Below are 16,121 nucleotides of genomic sequence, written 5' to 3' on the forward strand. Positions count from 1 at the left end.
TCAACTGCCCAACATCCCCCATCATTTCTCAAAGTGAAGGATAGTAATTTTGCCTATTGGAGACCAAAAGGAGACACGGGAGAGAAAAAAGTCACCACTTTTGTCTGAAATTTGATCTACTTTTCCCCCCTTTTGTTGGTAGTAAAACGTAGAAATGCGTTACTGCTGTCCAAAAATTATTACTTGGTATCGATTGAATATTTTCTGTGCACATGTGAGTCTGAAACTTTAATCAATTCCATCAAAACCTGTAGCTTTTAAAATGGGGTTCTGTTCCCATGGTAATAAACCAGGATTTAGCATTAACCTTTTCAACGTTGGAATCATATATAATATGATCCTCTGAAACTTACTGCTAATTCTTATTACACTAAAACCGTACGTACCAATATTATATTCTCAAATAAGAGGTATCCATGCTTTTTATTTGTTTAATACAAACCCTTAATTACTGAGAGAGAGCTCAAAGAGTAATAAAAGAAAAGATTGATAAGACTTGTCGAGTACATTAAAAAGGACACTGGATTTGGATTGGCAATGATTAGAATTATCCTTATTACCTGTGGAAGGGAACATACGTGTTCAATTGGCTCGACCTATACTTGCCTTTATCTCAAAATGAGTGAGTCCAAAGCCAACAAAACGCACGACAATACAAAAGCAATCACCCACCTAGGCCAGAGAAACAACCTCGAAAAGTTGCTTTTCTAGTAGCAAAGTTGAGTCATTGTTAAGGGATATGGCTTCTTTGTTTTTCACTTATGCTCTTCTTCCCTTTGGTTTTTTTTTCTCTGTCACATTAATTAACTTAATAATTAAATGAAGTATTTTAATCACCTGGGTGAATCTCGTGTTTAAAGAACAAATATATTTCAATTTCAGAAAAATCCATGATTTTCTGACTTAATGGGTAGATTATGATCTTATTAGATATCCCAACAACTCAAATTCAAAAAATTAAAAAAAAATAATTCGTAAGTCAAAATTTGGTATGTCATCACTGGGTTTTCTAGACTTCATAACATAAGCCATAGCAAAGTTGACCACTACGAAACCAATCATTATTCCAATGAAAAACTTAAGGAAACTTTCACAAATCAACGTTGTTTAATTGTGGAGAGTAGAAAGTTAGTGTAGTGGGTGAAGTGGGAAAGAAAGTCCTTAAGGGTTGGGTTGTGTATACAAACTATGTGTAGTATATATATGTTGGTTGTAGCTATTGTGTTGCCTTGTTGCTTTGAGATTCTGAGCTTAAACTGTGGCACCCTCATGAAGGAAACACTGAGGTACTTAGCAGGCATTGTAGGCCCCAGTGGTTATGGCTCTAAATCAACAGCTGAACAGGTTGCACACAGTTGTTCTTACTTGGTCGACTCTCAACGTCTAACGGCTATTATCACTGGTTAGTACTGTTAAAAAGAAAAGAAAAAACCAATGAATTGAACTCTTTTGTTGTAATGTTATGTCTTTGTACAATAATAAATGGAAGAAGATGGGTTGTGTTGAAGGAGCGACGTCGGGCATCGGAGCAGAGACAGCCCGAGCGGTGGCGAAGAGAGGAGTGAGAGTGGTGATACCCGCGAGGGACATAAAGAAGGCAGCTGAATTGAAGGAGAGAATTCGCAAGGATAATCCAAATGCAGAGGTGATATTATGCGAAATTGATCTTAGTTCTTTGGCTTCAGTGAAGAGATTCTGCAATGAGTTCCTGGCTCTAGGGCTGCCCCTTAACATCCTCATGTCCGTACATTACATCCTTCAAAATTCCTTACTATCAATTTATTTCCAACAATTTATTGACTATCATGTAAGATCATGATTTTGCAGAAACAATGCTGGGATATTCTCTCAGAAATTGGAGTTTTCCGAGGACAAGTTTGAGATGACATTTGCAACAAATTACCTTGGTAATGTTTATCAATTACATCAACTCAATTTATTTTTCTATGAAACCAATGTTTTAAATAACTATTACTATTATTTTTTTATTCCACCCATACAATAAATGTGATATAATATTTTAGTATTTTATGCACTGTAGCATATAATTAATATTAAATTTCATTACATAATTAACTATCATTAGTAGATTTGGGGTCCCCTTCAAATCCGGGCCAATTCTCTCAGGTTGAAGATTTTCTCTCGCCCCCCAACACCCACATAATTTCTGGCCCACTCCTTGATCCATGGGATTTCTTTTATTTGTAAAATTTTGTTAACTCCTTAAACCATCGATTGAGGCTTAATTTTTGTTCTTTGTTGATCACATGTTTAGTGTCTGATTTTTTTATTATTAAAAACAACCATTGAAGAATTAAGAGTGTATAGATAGAAACATGTGTGAGTGAAATGAAATGAGATAATAGCATCAAATCCCATTGTGAACCAACATAACATTGAATTAATGTTTGATGTAAATTTGGTATTGGCAGGACATTATTTATTGACAGAAATGTTGATAGAAAAGATGATAGAAACAGCAGAGCAGACAGGCATCCAAGGAAGAATCATAAACCTTTCTTCTGTAATTCACAGCTGGGTTGGAAGAGACTGTTTCCACTTCAACCAAATGCTCCACCCTATCAAGTACTTCAACCTAACCACATGAAAACATCTCTACATTAAAACTTTTATTTAGTGCAGTATTAATACTTCCTATATACTGCTGGTGTTGCACTTGCAGCTATAATGGCACACGTGCTTATGCTCAATCCAAACTAGCAACCATTTTGCATGCCAAAGAAATAGCCAAACAGCTCAAGGTCACTCTTTAATCTCTCTATTACCCTATTCTCTGGGGCGCCAAAAGCTTTGGAACACCATTCTTGATTTCATTTTTGTAATTAATTTACAAAATTTGCAGGCCAAAAATGCAAATGTAACTATCAACGCCGTACACCCAGGAATCGTTAAGACCGGAATTTTCAGAGCGCATAAAGGCTTTATTACAGGCAAGAATCTCCACATTCTTGTAATCCAAGTTTTTGTTTTCTCCTTCTCCATTTGATTTTGATAAAACTCTTCTTCATTTACAAATACAAAGAGTTGCAGTCTGGAAATAGAGAAAATATAACACATTAGCCTGATTTCTGCTAATCTCTAAATATACAGATTCTATTTTTTTCATTGCTTCCAAGTTGCTCAAGTCTACATCCCAGGTTTGTCTTTCTCTACATCTTACAGTCTGCTTTATGATCCCAAACTAAAAAAGAAGAAGAAGAGGTTTTTCATCATTTATTTCATTTGCATTTAAACTGCGTATTTGTGTCATATATATAATGTGAAACAATACAGGGTGCATCCACTAGCTGCTATGTAGCACTGAGCCCACAAGTAGAAGGGATGAGCGGGAAATACTTTGTAGACTGCAATGAGAGCAACTGCTCAGTCTTAGCCAATGACGAATCGGAGGCACGAAGGCTTTGGAGGCAGACCCGAGCTTTGATCCGTCGACGTTTGTATCAAACACCTTGTTAGATTCGCCAAAATCCTCAAGTTGTACATAAATGTTGATGATGCAAGAATTGTCCGACTGTGCTTAATATGAGGTACTATCTGTTTCAAAGGTGAAGACCATCACAATGTTGTCTGGAGGAAGGTGGTATTTCATATTTTTCATATATAATTTCCATCAACAATAAATAATTCTCCGCATTATCCTTTGTAAATACAGAATACATTTTACAGGATTATTTGTCTATTACATAATAAAGTGTACTTTTCAATTAAGCTTTATTTACCCAATTATACGAATTACATTGTATTATCGGAGCTTTTCAATTATTTACCCTTATTTGCATTGTACCATTCTAAGTTTTGGAGTTGTTGTGAATAAGTAAAACAAGATTAACAAATAATAGACAACTATTTATACAGTTAGACCTTGTTTGAAGATAAATTTCAAATTTTAATAATAAATTATTTATTCTATTTGAGAAAAAAGATAATTACAAAATTAATTATAGATAAAAATTTATAAACAAAAACAAAACTCTTTTCAGTTTTTTGCTCATAATGTATTACAATAGTATTGGGGTATTGGGATTGTACGGTATTAGGGTTGTTGAATGAGACCATTTTGAGAATGTTGTCAATGGTTGTTTGGACCTAGTGACGACCTCATCCATCAATCCTGACTATGTGTGTGGCATGTTTGAGGGCTAAAGATAGAGGATGACGTAAAGTCATTTTCGAATTCGATTGCCTAAATGTTGTTGCACGTCTCAACTCACCCGATTTGTATATATCGAATCGTATTTTAGTGTATCACCTTGGGTTTATTAATATTTTTAAATATTTTTCAAATATATTTATAATTTAATTTTTAGCTTTTTTAATAAATTATATATTATATATACATGTAAACATATCCCAATAACAACCTATAAAAGTATTTATACATAAATATATGTTTTAAAATTATTAATTAGGTTGATTAACTTAATTTATTAATTATATTTAATTTTAATTGTATTTATTAAAAAATTAAAATGTTTAAGATAAAAAAATTTAAAAGTTATAGTTTAAAGTTTCAAAATTTTGTACCAATTGATATAAATTTGCATTAATACAAGCCGCTATTGGCTGAAACAAACCTAAACACACCCAAACAGTAAAAAAGCACTAATATCTTGATTGAGATAGAATCTATACTACTTCGTATTAGTGGTGGGTTGAAACGGTACATCCCAACAAGTATGGCCAACATCAATACAACACCAATTACCATGATTCATTCTCCTTTGTCCTTAGAGAGGATAACAAGGTTATTTGAAAGAATCATCCATTCAACCTTCAATTTAATCCTCCATGACCATTTTACGGTTCGGTTCGTAGATGCTAATTCTTTTGAGGTTCATAGTTACTCTTCCTAACAATTTCATTTCCAATGTTTAAACTTGAATTGTGCAATAACATTTATTCTATACAATTTTTGTAAATCGTAACTCTATATCAATTAAATTTCCACTTTCTAAAAAAACATGTAGAGATAAACTTTTTTGCATAACAATAGCATAAATTAAGCAAAGCACGGGTGTAAAACCCACTAACCAACTAGTAAGAAAATAAAATAAGGATCAAATATTTACCAGCCAAATATATTATTACGAACTTTAAGCACACGAAGAAATTTAATGAAGTTCACGAAGAAAGCAAATATAATAATTGACAAACTCAGATATTTGGATCTCTGATATACACACTTCCTAATTCCTCTAGTAAAAGAATATATAAACCTAGATCCCTTAAGTTAAAATGAATGATATTGCCAATCATCTAGACAATTGGAATTGTAAATGGTATGATACAATCAAAATATTAACACTTAACACTGCTATAAGCTTTTAGAAATCATCAGCTCGACCTATCAGGTTAGTGGCACAATTTGGTATGATCAAGCACTTCAATCTGGTCTACCTAAGGTCCATAAAATTTGTGAGTGGTTTTTATGCCTTGCGTGTGAACTGCAGAACAGGCTAGTAATACATTAAATATCAGCTGCTGAAGAATGATGATACATTAGATGCCCTCAAGCAGCCTTAATTTCTTTACCTGCCTTATTTTCCAATATCTTGAGTTAGAAATGTTCTTTATCATATAGTTTACATGTAGGAAAAAGAATTAACATACGCCGTCATGCGTACAAACGCCTAGCCCCATGATCCTACAGATACCTTTTTAATCTACATAATTTATGAACTTGCCCCTTTGCTAAAGGAGGTAAGGGAGCCTAGGTTTTGTAACGAAATCTAAAAAAACAAAAAAGGGAAAACCCACTTCATCCATAAAATAATACCTATATCCAGCCCAGAAGGATGAAAACCAATGGATAAACATATTACTTCAAGACAGAAGTTCCTTGAAAACAATATGTAAGACACACCTTCAACCGTAAAGCATGAGAAATCTTGTAGGAAAGCAAGGCAAGGAAAACCAGGCCAAGTTTGACAGTCCATAGTCTAGACCTCAAACTCCATCCAGCCACACCCAACGTACCACGATCTCCATACATTGACAAATTTTAGAGCATCGAAGGTGTTATGGAAAAAATTTGCTGTTTTGTTAGCAATGCATCAGACTTTTTAACTTTTTCCCAGGTTTCTTGCAAGTAGGAAACCTGGCTATCCAAATCCTTCCCCTTTGGCTACTATCCCCAGACATATTCTTCAAAGAAAACAACACTAGATCTGTTCTACTCATAACCTGGTGCCAAACAGATACAAAGCTATGTGCTACACAGTCAGCAAAAAGTAAAAACGAGGCAGACAATATGGAAGTTAGGAAATAATACCTCAAGCAGAGGAGGCCGACAATAAATTATCTAATTTGGCTTCTTGGAATATCTATTGAATCTTCCATCATAAAGTTTATTTTCAGTTGCCTTGGACGGAGATTTACTTCTATAGTTGACTTCCTCGACTTGCCTATTTACTTCTTGAAGTGGCACGCGATGCTCATTTTTCTTCGTGGAAGATTCACTTATATCAGTTGAAACTGACAAAGCCGGACAAGACATAGAGATCGCAGAAGAGCCCTGACGAAAACTTGTTGATTGAGGCTGCAATCCTGATGAATCATAAATTATGGGAGAATTTTATTAAGATTCAACAAAAAAGGAACTATCCCCTTGAATTGAGCAGTGTCAAATTTAAGCATCCAGCATGCAGGATAAAATAGTACAACAAAATCATACCAAGAGCTGCCGCTTCTTGAAACTTTTCTCTCATGATTCTAACAAATTTGAATAAGCCATTTGTTCTGTTCAACTCATTAATCAACTCTCCGATGCCATTCAAGGGTGGATCGCAATCCAACACTTAAGATCATGAGAAGAAAAGAAATAAATAATAATACCCGTTCAGAATATAGCCACCACATAAGGATATTACTTACAGGAGTAGGCATCATTTGCATGTCGAATGGTCAAAGAATATTCTTGCTTTGGATTTTCTATATTCATATCATTGAATGTGAACTTCACTCCTAGAAAAAAAAAAACGGCCAGTGACAATAACAACAGAGGAATCAAAGGATTCTAAGAAAAGTTATTAGTACCCTACCAATGGAGGTATTATTTTTGTTCTGGTACTAGTAAGTACAAATACCAATTTATTTTCGTTTACTGTATCAGATTTATCAATATTTTATATATATATTTATAGTCTAATTTCTAGTGCCTTAATAAAATTTTATATATATATGCAAATATTCCTTAATTACATATGTAAAAATATATTTTTATGCAAATATAAAATATAAAATAATTAATTTGGTTCAATAACTTAATTTAATAATTATATATTTTTTAAATGTAATTATAAAAATAAATAAAAATGGTTTAAAATATCAAAATCATGTATCAATTAGAACTGCTGCCTTGAAGTTGAAAGGTATATGTAAATATCGGTCCAGATGGGCCGAAACACAATAAAATTTTGTTTAAAACAAAATTTATACTAATTCGTACTGGTTAAGACTAAAACCTACATATCGGCCGGTATTAGTACTAGTACGATACCGAAAACCATGATTTTATATGTCAAGCAACAAAACTACCTCCCTTACCATGACCACCTTCGATCTGAAAACCAAGAACCCGATTGTACCATGAAATAGCTTCAGGGATTTCACCATTTTCTTTGATTTCATGCCTCACCTTCTCAAATTTAGCCAAAGCTGTGGGTAATACCATAAAGAGAGAGAAAAAGAAAGCACAAAATAAGCAGTAAATTCGGAGAGTTGTTGCAATATAAAGGTTATGGTAATAATTAAACAAATTTACAAGAAGCAATTTAAAAGGAAAACATCATTAATCCATTTATTCCAGTAAATTATAGCACAAGCAATACGTTTTCTGGTAATTGCTCTCTGCGGAGCAGGTTAATTGGACTATCTAAAGAGCATGATGATCCAAAATAACTGCATTAGCAGAGCTCCTCATACCACAATTATTCCTTGACACTCATAGGTTGTACAGATTCAGACTACCAATACTTGCATAAGAAATCAGAGGCAAAAGAATCAAGACAATAAAATTGTACAAATACAGACTTCAGTAAAGAAGGGAGGGAAGAAAGCAGGTTCATCAACGAACGGAGACTTAGTAGTACGATTGCAATGCCAATATATCAACAGCAGCCTAAAGACCATGTGTCTTCACCAAGATCACAATGCATGATATGCATTATCCATTATAAAAGAACCCCCCCCCCCCAAATAATATTCTCATAGCTCTAGTCCCACATAACTAGCGTAAAAGAATAACAATGACAAAGTGCGTCATGAAAGCTCTATAATTAGAATGTGAAATGCAAAACTATAGTTTGTGAACCATAAACATTAAACCATCGTACAAGAGTATACAATTACCTAGAGATTCTTGAGATATAATTGATTCGTACTCATCCCTCCTAGCTTTTTGTACTTGGACGGTTCTTTTAAATTCTTCTACTCTAGCTTTTATAGCAGTTGAGTCCCTCGTAGCCATCTGCTTTGCCTCTTTACGGGTCTTCGCTATACATCAACATGTTGAAAAAACATTTATAAACCATTTAAAAACCACCATTACTTCCACTTTCTATTTTCAAATTCATAATAAATTGATATAAATTCAAATCCAAGAAACAAGGTGAAAATAGAAAAGCAATGATACCTGCTAAAACTTTGACAAGCTCATCTTCGGCTTCTCTTAAATTAGCTTTCAATTTTGCGAGTTTAACTGTGACATAGCATAACAAGACAATCCCCAATATTCAGATAAAGAGAAGAAACCATAAAACCAGAAGAAGTTAGATTAATGACCATGAGCTTGAGCAGCATCCTGCGCCAGGGCCTTGATGAAATGAAGAGAAGTGGGAAACAAGGCCGTAAAAGAATCTAGGTTCTGTTGATGGACCCGAACCTCTCTGTCGCAGATGGATCTCAGGGACTCCATTTTCGTCTTCGGAGATTGCGCTGTTTCGATCTCCATTTGCGAGAGGGGCCTTTGATTTGAATGAAAGAAAAGGGGATCGATATTAGTTTTAGCCCGCCAATTTCTTTTTCCTTTATTTATTTATTTTATTTTGCTTGTTGTATCAATTGTTAAATTAGGGATAGTTGATCAGTATGACTGAAAATTTTCATACTACGCCTTTGAGACAAGGACACGTGGTTCTTCAAATATTTTATTTAGCTATAGATTTTTTTGGATCAAGAGTAATTGCATTCTCTTGTAATTATAAAAAATTCTAAATGTATTTGGTTGATAAGGTGTAATTACATCGTAATTTTTATATTATATTTGGTAGTACAAATATGTTATGTTATGTTAATCCAAAAAGTACATGATAATACAATTATTAATAAAAACAACAAAAAGTAAAAATAAACATCATATGTAATTCTATTTAATTATTTTAGTGTACCATGTTTGTTGAGTTATTCCCTCTTTATTATTTAACATAGGCTTCTTATCATTATATGCCGGTCCTTGACTGAGTTCATCATCATCTGAATTCGTATCATTAATATTATCAAGATCTCCTTCTTCCATGTATTCTTCGAAATATGGATCATCTCAATTTTACATATGAATGAAGTATGCAATATGCTACTACGATCCAACCTTTTTATGTTATAATAAAGTGGTGTTGTTAACATGCCATATATTTTTTAGAACAATAAATATCCTCTTAACCATATTTCAAATTATTGAATACCTCAAATTAAACAACTTGTGAGCTATTTTTGATGCTCGTGTTTGGCTCCATTACCTCCTAATATGGTGCGAGAAAATTAATTGTATTTGCATAATTAACATTTACTATATAATATTTGAGTTCACGATGCTGATATGTCGTAATTTAATATGTCAAATTAGGCTTATTGTGTTACTTATCAAGTTTGTTCTTAAGCAATTTAAGGGACTTTTTATTAGTTTAGCTCAATTTTAGATTTCCAAATTAATAAGTGTGAGTATCTCTTTTTATTCACTTTTTAGATCAAAATTGGCCAATTGTGTCAGGTACTTAATGGTGGCCCAAACTCGAAATACATATAATTCAAGGCTATATCATGGGTTAAGCCTAGTCTTATTTAAGGGTTTGGTTATCCATCCAAGCTCGAAAATTTATAGAAGGGTTTACGCAAAAATATTAGGCTTAAAAGTGTTTTTCGACAAAAAAAAATGTCTCGTTTAAAATATGAGTTAAACTTGGGCTTAAACATTCAAAGCCCAAACTTAATCCGACCTAACCCATTTTTTAAGTTTGTAATATACTATATCATATTATTTTTATATGGTATGTAATATATAACACATAAAAAAATGTAGTAATAAATAATATTATCATGTAAACATTAAAAAAATTAAGTTACATATATATAAAATTTTAAACAATAACTAAATATATAAAATCATTAAATATTAAACTAAAAGTAATATAAATGTTTTCAAAATTTTAAAAATAATAATAGGCAAGACTGAGTTTAACTTAATTATTTACAAATATGTGTAGATTTAGACAAAATTTTAAATTTTTATTTTGAGTCGGATCGAATTTTAACAAGTATAAAATATTTTATACTTAAATCGACGTGAATTTAATTTAATTTGACTCATAAACACCTTTAATTAAACCTATTTAATTTTAACAAAAGTATTTTTGGCATCGAGGCATGCCGAATTCCTTTTACTAGTTAGGATTGCTATAAATTAAAATTTTTGGTATGCTTGGGTTGGGTTCGGTACATATATTTTTGGTCTCACAAAATTGAATGTTCACCGCATACCCTTAGGCCTTAGCTCAATGTTATGGATGAGTCTACCGAGTAACAAGCTCCAACTTCTACCCGCCCACTTTCTACCACCGATTTTCCTCGGAAACAAGCAGCCTACTTTCACGAACGCGTTACTTAACTCAAACTTTTGAGTGTTGAGTTGACGAAAAAAGGTGATTACAGAGCAATGATGATCCATACGTGTGTAGCTCTTCGTCCGTGTCGGCCTCCCTTGATTAGTTCATCTAAGTCGACCCTTCAACGCCCTCCAAACTGCAAATTCTCTGTTCGAAACTGTATCAGAGACCCAAACAACTCACAGAAGGTACTAACTTATTGCTTCTTCTTTTTTTAATGCGTTTCACTGCAACTGGGTTTTGTTTGGTTTCTGTGAAATCTTAGGAAAAGGAAAATGTTGGAATCGTACAAAGGTGCCATTTTGGGTCAGGCTGGTGCAAAAATACTTTTCATTCTTTTTGAGCTCGTCTCTGCGTTCAGCATGAGGAAATTCAATCATTTTGATGAATTTTACTTGATTTCGGTAGTATGGTTCGTTCAATTGAATGTTTCCTGGCTTCACTTCATTGTTGTTGCTTTTAAGAATGAAATGTGGTTTCATGTATGGTAGAAAGTAAGGCAAAAGAATACTTTCTCGGCGATAAACCTAAACCTCTAAGCAGCAGAGTAGCTTCTTTATGCATTGCTGAAATGCATAATCAACTCTTGATTGATCCTTAGAATGCTTGGCATAAACCTTGCAGTTAGTTATGGAAGTTAAGGAGAAGCTTGAAAAGGAATATTATGATCTGCCAGTTGGAGAAAATGGAAGAGATGACGAAGACATGATTCTATGGTATCTTAAGGACAGGAGATTTTCTGTCGAAGAAGCTATTGCTAAGTTGACAAAAGCTATTGTATCCTTAACCCTTGCATTCATACTCTTACAGCTCTAGAATTTTAACTTAGTGCAGTTAAATGATACATATCTTTGGTTTTAAAATAATTAAAGTTAATGGAAGCTGACGGGAACATTACTACTAGTGCATTCTTTTTCAGAAAAAAGAACCAACTTATCTGTTTGTTTGTTTCTTTTGGTCTAGACAGTTGAACCTCAGTTTTCAATTGCAAGCTTTCTTGAAATAGAATGAAGAAAATGTTGAGAAGTGTAATTTATTCTATACCTGAAACCCTTATCCAGTTTCCCTTAAAGCCCTTTTCTAGAAATGGCGTCAAGAATTTGGAGTTGCTGATTTATCTGAAGATACTGTGAAAAGTATAGCCAAGACTGGAAAAGCCTATGTGCATGACTTTCTTGATGTTAATGACAGACCAGTGCTCATTGTGGTGGCATCCAAGCACCTTCCTGATGTAAGTTTCGAAGATCACTGCCTTGTGTACTTCTAGAGAAAAGAGAAAGAAAAGGTTTGCTTACATAAATATAGATGATTACCCCTGTTTATGGTGAGACATGACAGCTATTTTCTATTTATTCTGTACCACTGGATATGAGACCATTCTTAAAATAATTGATGCCCTAATTAGACCATAGACTGTATTGTTTTATCCCAAGGATCATGTTTTGTAGGAAATAAGTCAACTAGAGTTTAATTTGAATTGTTATACTTCAAATATGCTTCAGAGATTATTAAGCTTCCCACAAAAGTCATTATTGTCTTGGTCACAGGTGCATGATCCTTGTGACAATGAGAAATTATGTGTGTTTTTGATTGAGAAGGCATTGAGCAAGCTTCCAGCTGGGCAAGAACAAATACTTGGAATAGTTGATCTCCGGGGCTTTGGCACCAAAAATGCAGATCTCAGTTATTTAACTTTCTTGGTAATTTATAAATTAGTTGCAGAACATTGTTGCGAACTTGGTCATTGTATTTGTCTCCCTGGCACCAAAAATGCAGATCTCAGTTATTTAACTTTCTTGGTAATTTATAATTTAGTTGCAGAACATTTTTGGGAACTTGGTCATTGTATTTGTGTCCCTACCAATATATCAGCATTAAGCTGTAAATAAAGGTGTTTGGTTGGCTAGAGATAAAGAAAAAGAAGAGCATTGATGTTAATTTCTAAGTTTCTTAAATTGTTGTCTATATGTGTTTTCATGTAATAATATTTACTATTATTGAGGGAGAAGGAATGGATAGATAGTTTTGTATAATTGGGTAGTTAAGGTTGTGAGAGTCTTTATGCTGTTAGATTAACTAATATCACGTATGCTCAATTTATAAGTTTAGGTTATAGAAAAATATTATCAAGTAAAAAAAAGTGACTTAATGTTTCTTCATTTTGGCAGTTTGATGTATTTTACTATTACTATCCAAAGCGGTTGGGTGAAGTTCTCTTTGTGGAAGCTCCTTTCGTATTTCAGCCAATTTGGCAGCTGACAAAGCCCTTGTTAAAATCATACGCTTCTATGGTATGCATATTTATTATGAACTTGTATTGTTCAAGTTTAAGTTAATATTCTTTAGTTTCAAAAGCACTTTCATGCCTCAGAAACTATATTCATAGGTTGGCCAATATGGTGGGAAATCTAGGTAAGTATGAATACGATTATTTAGTTGAATAGGCACTAACTTGTATGGTTAAAAGCTAAATTATATATGGTTGAAAATCTCAATATGTTTCTAGCCCTTATGGTCACTTGCAAGTGGCCTTCTCTCTGCTTGAAAATGACAAATATCCTTTAATCAAATTTTTTTATGATTCATAAGTTATTTCTTTGTTCTTCTTATGTTTATTTAACACTCTTTGTAACTCTTCTTCAATGGAATCTATTTTCCGTTTTTTTTTTTTTCCATTTGCTGATGTTTGAACCCTCTCTTTCTGTTTTACTTGTCACATTATGCTTGCTTTAAAGGTTGTAGTTTTTGATCTCCTTTCAAGACAATTGACAAGACCCTACTCAGTGACAAAGTAAATCTAGATTGCAGAGGATCAACTGTTAGTGTCTTGTTCCTATTGATTTTATTTATCATCTGCCTGCTCATCGCTCTTGTTTGGGTACTATTGTGTAGCATTTCTTTTCGTTGAGCAGGTATAGAGTCTTATCACCAAATAGCTCCTTAAACTCGACAAACTTAAACTCTGGTATCTATTTATGCATCCTAGACATGCATACTAATCTCTCTACTGCCGTAAGTCATCTAATCCATGCCATTCTGATAAAAGCTGAAGCAATTGCTTTTGTCAGTTTCTTCTTTGTATCGAGAATACTCAATATAATGGGCACTTAATTGTGACCTGATGGAGGAGCTCCTCCAATCTGACTCTGTGTGTGTGTTTGTTTTGCTTCAGATATAAGATATTAATGCCACATTTAATTGGCTAATAAATGAAGCTTGGAACTTATGTAAAATGTATTCTTGCTGCCTTTGATTTCATTTGTGTATTTTTTTGGGATAGCTTATATGGCCTTGTTTGTTTTGAAGGTGAAATTTTGCTCCACGGAAACTGTCAGGAAGGAATACTTCACAGAAGAAACCTTACCAATCAGCTTTAGAGACTGAGGCCATTCACCTTACGTCCTTAAAATCTGGGTTGTTGGGTATGTTTACAATTTTTGGAAATTCAGGAATTCGAAATTGACTTTTTCAAGTTATAGAGGTCCGTCTATTGAAAAGAGTTACTATATTACAAATTGATGACCCAACCTCCCGTAGCAGTGAATATGGCTTATGTTTCTTGCACCAATAGTTGCAGGATTTTCAAGTGTTGAACTGACTGTCAAAGTTGTTGTGATGTACCAGAACTTGCAAAGATCAGAAAGGGGTTTGGAATGATCCTAGTTTGCTCTTTATGATATTGATGGATATTGATGAGTCCCCTACGTTAAAGAAGAACGGACCGTTCTCAAGTTAAAGAAATTGAAGCAGGTCAGGGTTCCTTTTTTTGTTTTTGCCTCTACGCACATTATTGTGTCTATAACCACAAATGATACCTCAAGAGACTGCGACACTACAAACTCATGGATCCGCACTTTTTACTTCTCTCGTGTTAACTTCAGTTTTGTCAAATTTATTCCTGTTGTTGCATTCACAACAACAATAGATTTGTATTAAAATTTTGCTGGATATAGAAATTCAGAATTGAAGGCAAGGCCTATCTGTCTTAAGGATAATTCTCAGGATATAATTCCTTTTATCTCGGATACAACAATCCAACCATTGAATTGCTTACTTAACAATCTATTTATAGCATATGAATCTAATTACAAGATTTTCCCAATACCCATGAGCCCATGACTTCGGATGTACCAATGACCCACTTCCCACCCGGAAAGACATAAATGTTTCGGTAATGATATTCCCCAAGCGTGTCTCGTCATCCATAAAACCAAAGTTTTTAGACAAGTTGAATCGGATTCATTGGCTGTATTAAATAAATAATTTAAAATAAAAAATTTGATTCAATTGACTTTTTGTTTGGCTTAATCATTTCACCAATATTAGATTAATCCATTTAATGGTTTTTTTTCGAATCGGTGTTCCAATCAATTTTCGACCCAATTAATCTGATTCAAACATAATTGTATAAAACTTTGTACTATAATTTTTCTTTCTTTCTTTCTCTCATAGTACATAATACATATTTTTGTTGTTGCTTATTTATGTATGTATCTATATATCCATATATTATATAAATACATAAATTTACATTTAAACATAATTATAATATTTAATTTAGAATTATTGATTTAAAATTGAAATAAAATAAAATGTGTTGATAATTATATATTTAAAAATAATTATAATATTTAGTACGCTTGAGACTATATATCCTGAAATAAAGGTTTGATGATTTTTTTAGTTTGTGCATTGTAATGGTGTTTTTTTTAGCTTTTGATTGGTTTCAATGGTGTGGGATTGATGACGGTTATGGTTGTTGATAGAGAGTTTGCCAATGTTGGTGTAATGGTTGATGGAGAAGGGTGAGGCTATGTGCTCATAGTGTTGGGATAAGATGGTGGCCCCTGAAGAACCAAGAGCCCAAAGGGAGTGTAAGTTTGAGAGAGGTCGAAAGCTTGAGGCCTAGTGATTGGTTAACGGAGAATGGTCAAATGGTGCTTGGTGTGTGTTGGTTAATGGTGATAGTGGTTGAATGGGAGCAATGTAATGGTGTTGAAGTTTCGGGTATGGGCTTTGGATTGATAGGTGGCTAGTGAGGGTTGAAAATGGTGAAGATGGGGGAGTGGGTATTGGCTGTTGATGATGGTGAAGGTGGGAGGGTTTAGGATGGTGGTGATGAATGGAGCTGTGTGAGGTTGAGGGATTCGGAAACTAAGAAGTTGGTCTCTCGAGCTCTCTACACTGTCTGGTGGTGATTTTTTTTTCGTGTAATTTCTTATA

The 16,121-nt window shown here is 33.5% G+C and overlaps 3 protein-coding genes across 10 annotated transcripts; 2 read left to right on the top strand and 1 right to left on the bottom strand.

Annotated features, from left to right (window-relative positions):
• Positions 1-955: 955 nt before the first annotated feature.
• On the top strand, positions 956-3,729 carry LOC105800028 (short-chain dehydrogenase TIC 32 B, chloroplastic). Its single transcript, XM_012630895.2, has 8 exons — positions 956-1,402; positions 1,509-1,740; positions 1,828-1,907; positions 2,433-2,586; positions 2,684-2,762; positions 2,864-2,951; positions 3,112-3,158; positions 3,295-3,729. The coding sequence occupies exons 1-8, from the start codon at positions 1,189-1,191 to the stop codon at positions 3,475-3,477; spliced, it is 1,077 nt and encodes a 358-aa protein (XP_012486349.1). The 5' UTR covers positions 956-1,188; the 3' UTR covers positions 3,478-3,729.
• Positions 3,730-5,463: 1,734 nt separating this feature from the next.
• Positions 5,464-9,039, bottom strand: LOC105800031 (kinetochore protein SPC25 homolog). Of its 3 annotated transcripts, none has more exons than XM_012630905.2 (8): positions 8,803-9,039; positions 8,654-8,719; positions 8,371-8,514; positions 7,567-7,677; positions 6,895-6,984; positions 6,695-6,817; positions 6,293-6,567; positions 5,464-6,204 (listed from the first exon to the last, which is right to left on the bottom strand). In XM_012630905.2, exons 1-7 carry the CDS (start codon positions 8,969-8,971, stop codon positions 6,323-6,325), a joined length of 948 nt encoding a protein of 315 aa, XP_012486359.1. In that variant the 5' UTR covers positions 8,972-9,039; the 3' UTR covers positions 5,464-6,204; positions 6,293-6,322. The 3 variants fall into 3 exon arrangements, with proteins under 3 accessions (XP_012486359.1, XP_012486358.1, XP_012486357.1); XM_012630904.2 differs by having other exon boundaries at positions 5,464-6,226; XM_012630903.2 differs by having other exon boundaries at positions 5,464-6,567.
• Positions 9,040-10,727: 1,688 nt separating this feature from the next.
• LOC105800032 (CRAL-TRIO domain-containing protein C3H8.02) lies at positions 10,728-14,916 on the top strand. Of its 6 annotated transcripts, none has more exons than XR_001135722.2 (7): positions 10,728-11,086; positions 11,523-11,675; positions 11,983-12,129; positions 12,446-12,598; positions 13,067-13,189; positions 14,205-14,379; positions 14,470-14,916. XR_001135722.2 is itself a non-coding variant. In XM_012630907.2 (7 exons), the coding sequence occupies exons 1-6, from the start codon at positions 10,949-10,951 to the stop codon at positions 14,280-14,282; spliced, it is 792 nt and encodes a 263-aa protein (XP_012486361.1). In that variant the 5' UTR covers positions 10,728-10,948; the 3' UTR covers positions 14,283-14,320; positions 14,470-14,916. The 6 variants fall into 6 exon arrangements, 5 of the variants coding, with proteins under 5 accessions (XP_012486361.1, XP_052476421.1, XP_012486363.1 ...); XM_012630907.2 differs by having other exon boundaries at positions 14,205-14,320; XM_052620461.1 differs by having other exon boundaries at positions 12,497-12,598; positions 14,205-14,320; positions 14,523-14,916.
• Positions 14,917-16,121: the final 1,205 nt, after the last annotated feature.

This window comes from Gossypium raimondii, chromosome 9, assembly GCF_025698545.1.
Source record: "Gossypium raimondii isolate GPD5lz chromosome 9, ASM2569854v1, whole genome shotgun sequence".
Lineage (NCBI taxonomy): Eukaryota > Viridiplantae > Streptophyta > Magnoliopsida > Malvales > Malvaceae > Gossypium > Gossypium raimondii.

Excerpts from the sequence above, each read along its gene's own strand:
- LOC105800032 (XM_012630907.2), top strand. The coding sequence starts at position 10,949 with ATGATGATCCATACGTGTGTAGCTCTTCGTCCGTGTCGGCCTCCCTTG. Across the intron at positions 12,130-12,445 it reads CATCCAAGCACCTTCCTGAT|GTGCATGATCCTTGTGACAA; the intron begins GTAAGTTTCGAA and ends TCTTGGTCACAG. Across the intron at positions 13,190-14,204 it reads TAAAATCATACGCTTCTATG|GTGAAATTTTGCTCCACGGA; the intron begins GTATGCATATTT and ends TTTGTTTTGAAG.
- LOC105800028 (XM_012630895.2), top strand. The coding sequence starts at position 1,189 with ATGTGTAGTATATATATGTTGGTTGTAGCTATTGTGTTGCCTTGTTGC. Across the intron at positions 1,403-1,508 it reads TCTAACGGCTATTATCACTG|GAGCGACGTCGGGCATCGGA; the intron begins GTTAGTACTGTT and ends GTTGTGTTGAAG. Across the intron at positions 1,908-2,432 it reads ATTTGCAACAAATTACCTTG|GACATTATTTATTGACAGAA; the intron begins GTAATGTTTATC and ends TGGTATTGGCAG.
- LOC105800031 (XM_012630905.2), bottom strand. The coding sequence starts at position 8,971 with ATGGAGATCGAAACAGCGCAATCTCCGAAGACGAAAATGGAGTCCCTG. Across the intron at positions 8,515-8,653 it reads GCTTGTCAAAGTTTTAGCAG|CGAAGACCCGTAAAGAGGCA; the intron begins GTATCATTGCTT and ends GTTGATGTATAG. Across the intron at positions 6,985-7,566 it reads TCAGATCGAAGGTGGTCATG|GAGTGAAGTTCACATTCAAT; the intron begins GTAAGGGAGGTA and ends TTTTTTTTCTAG.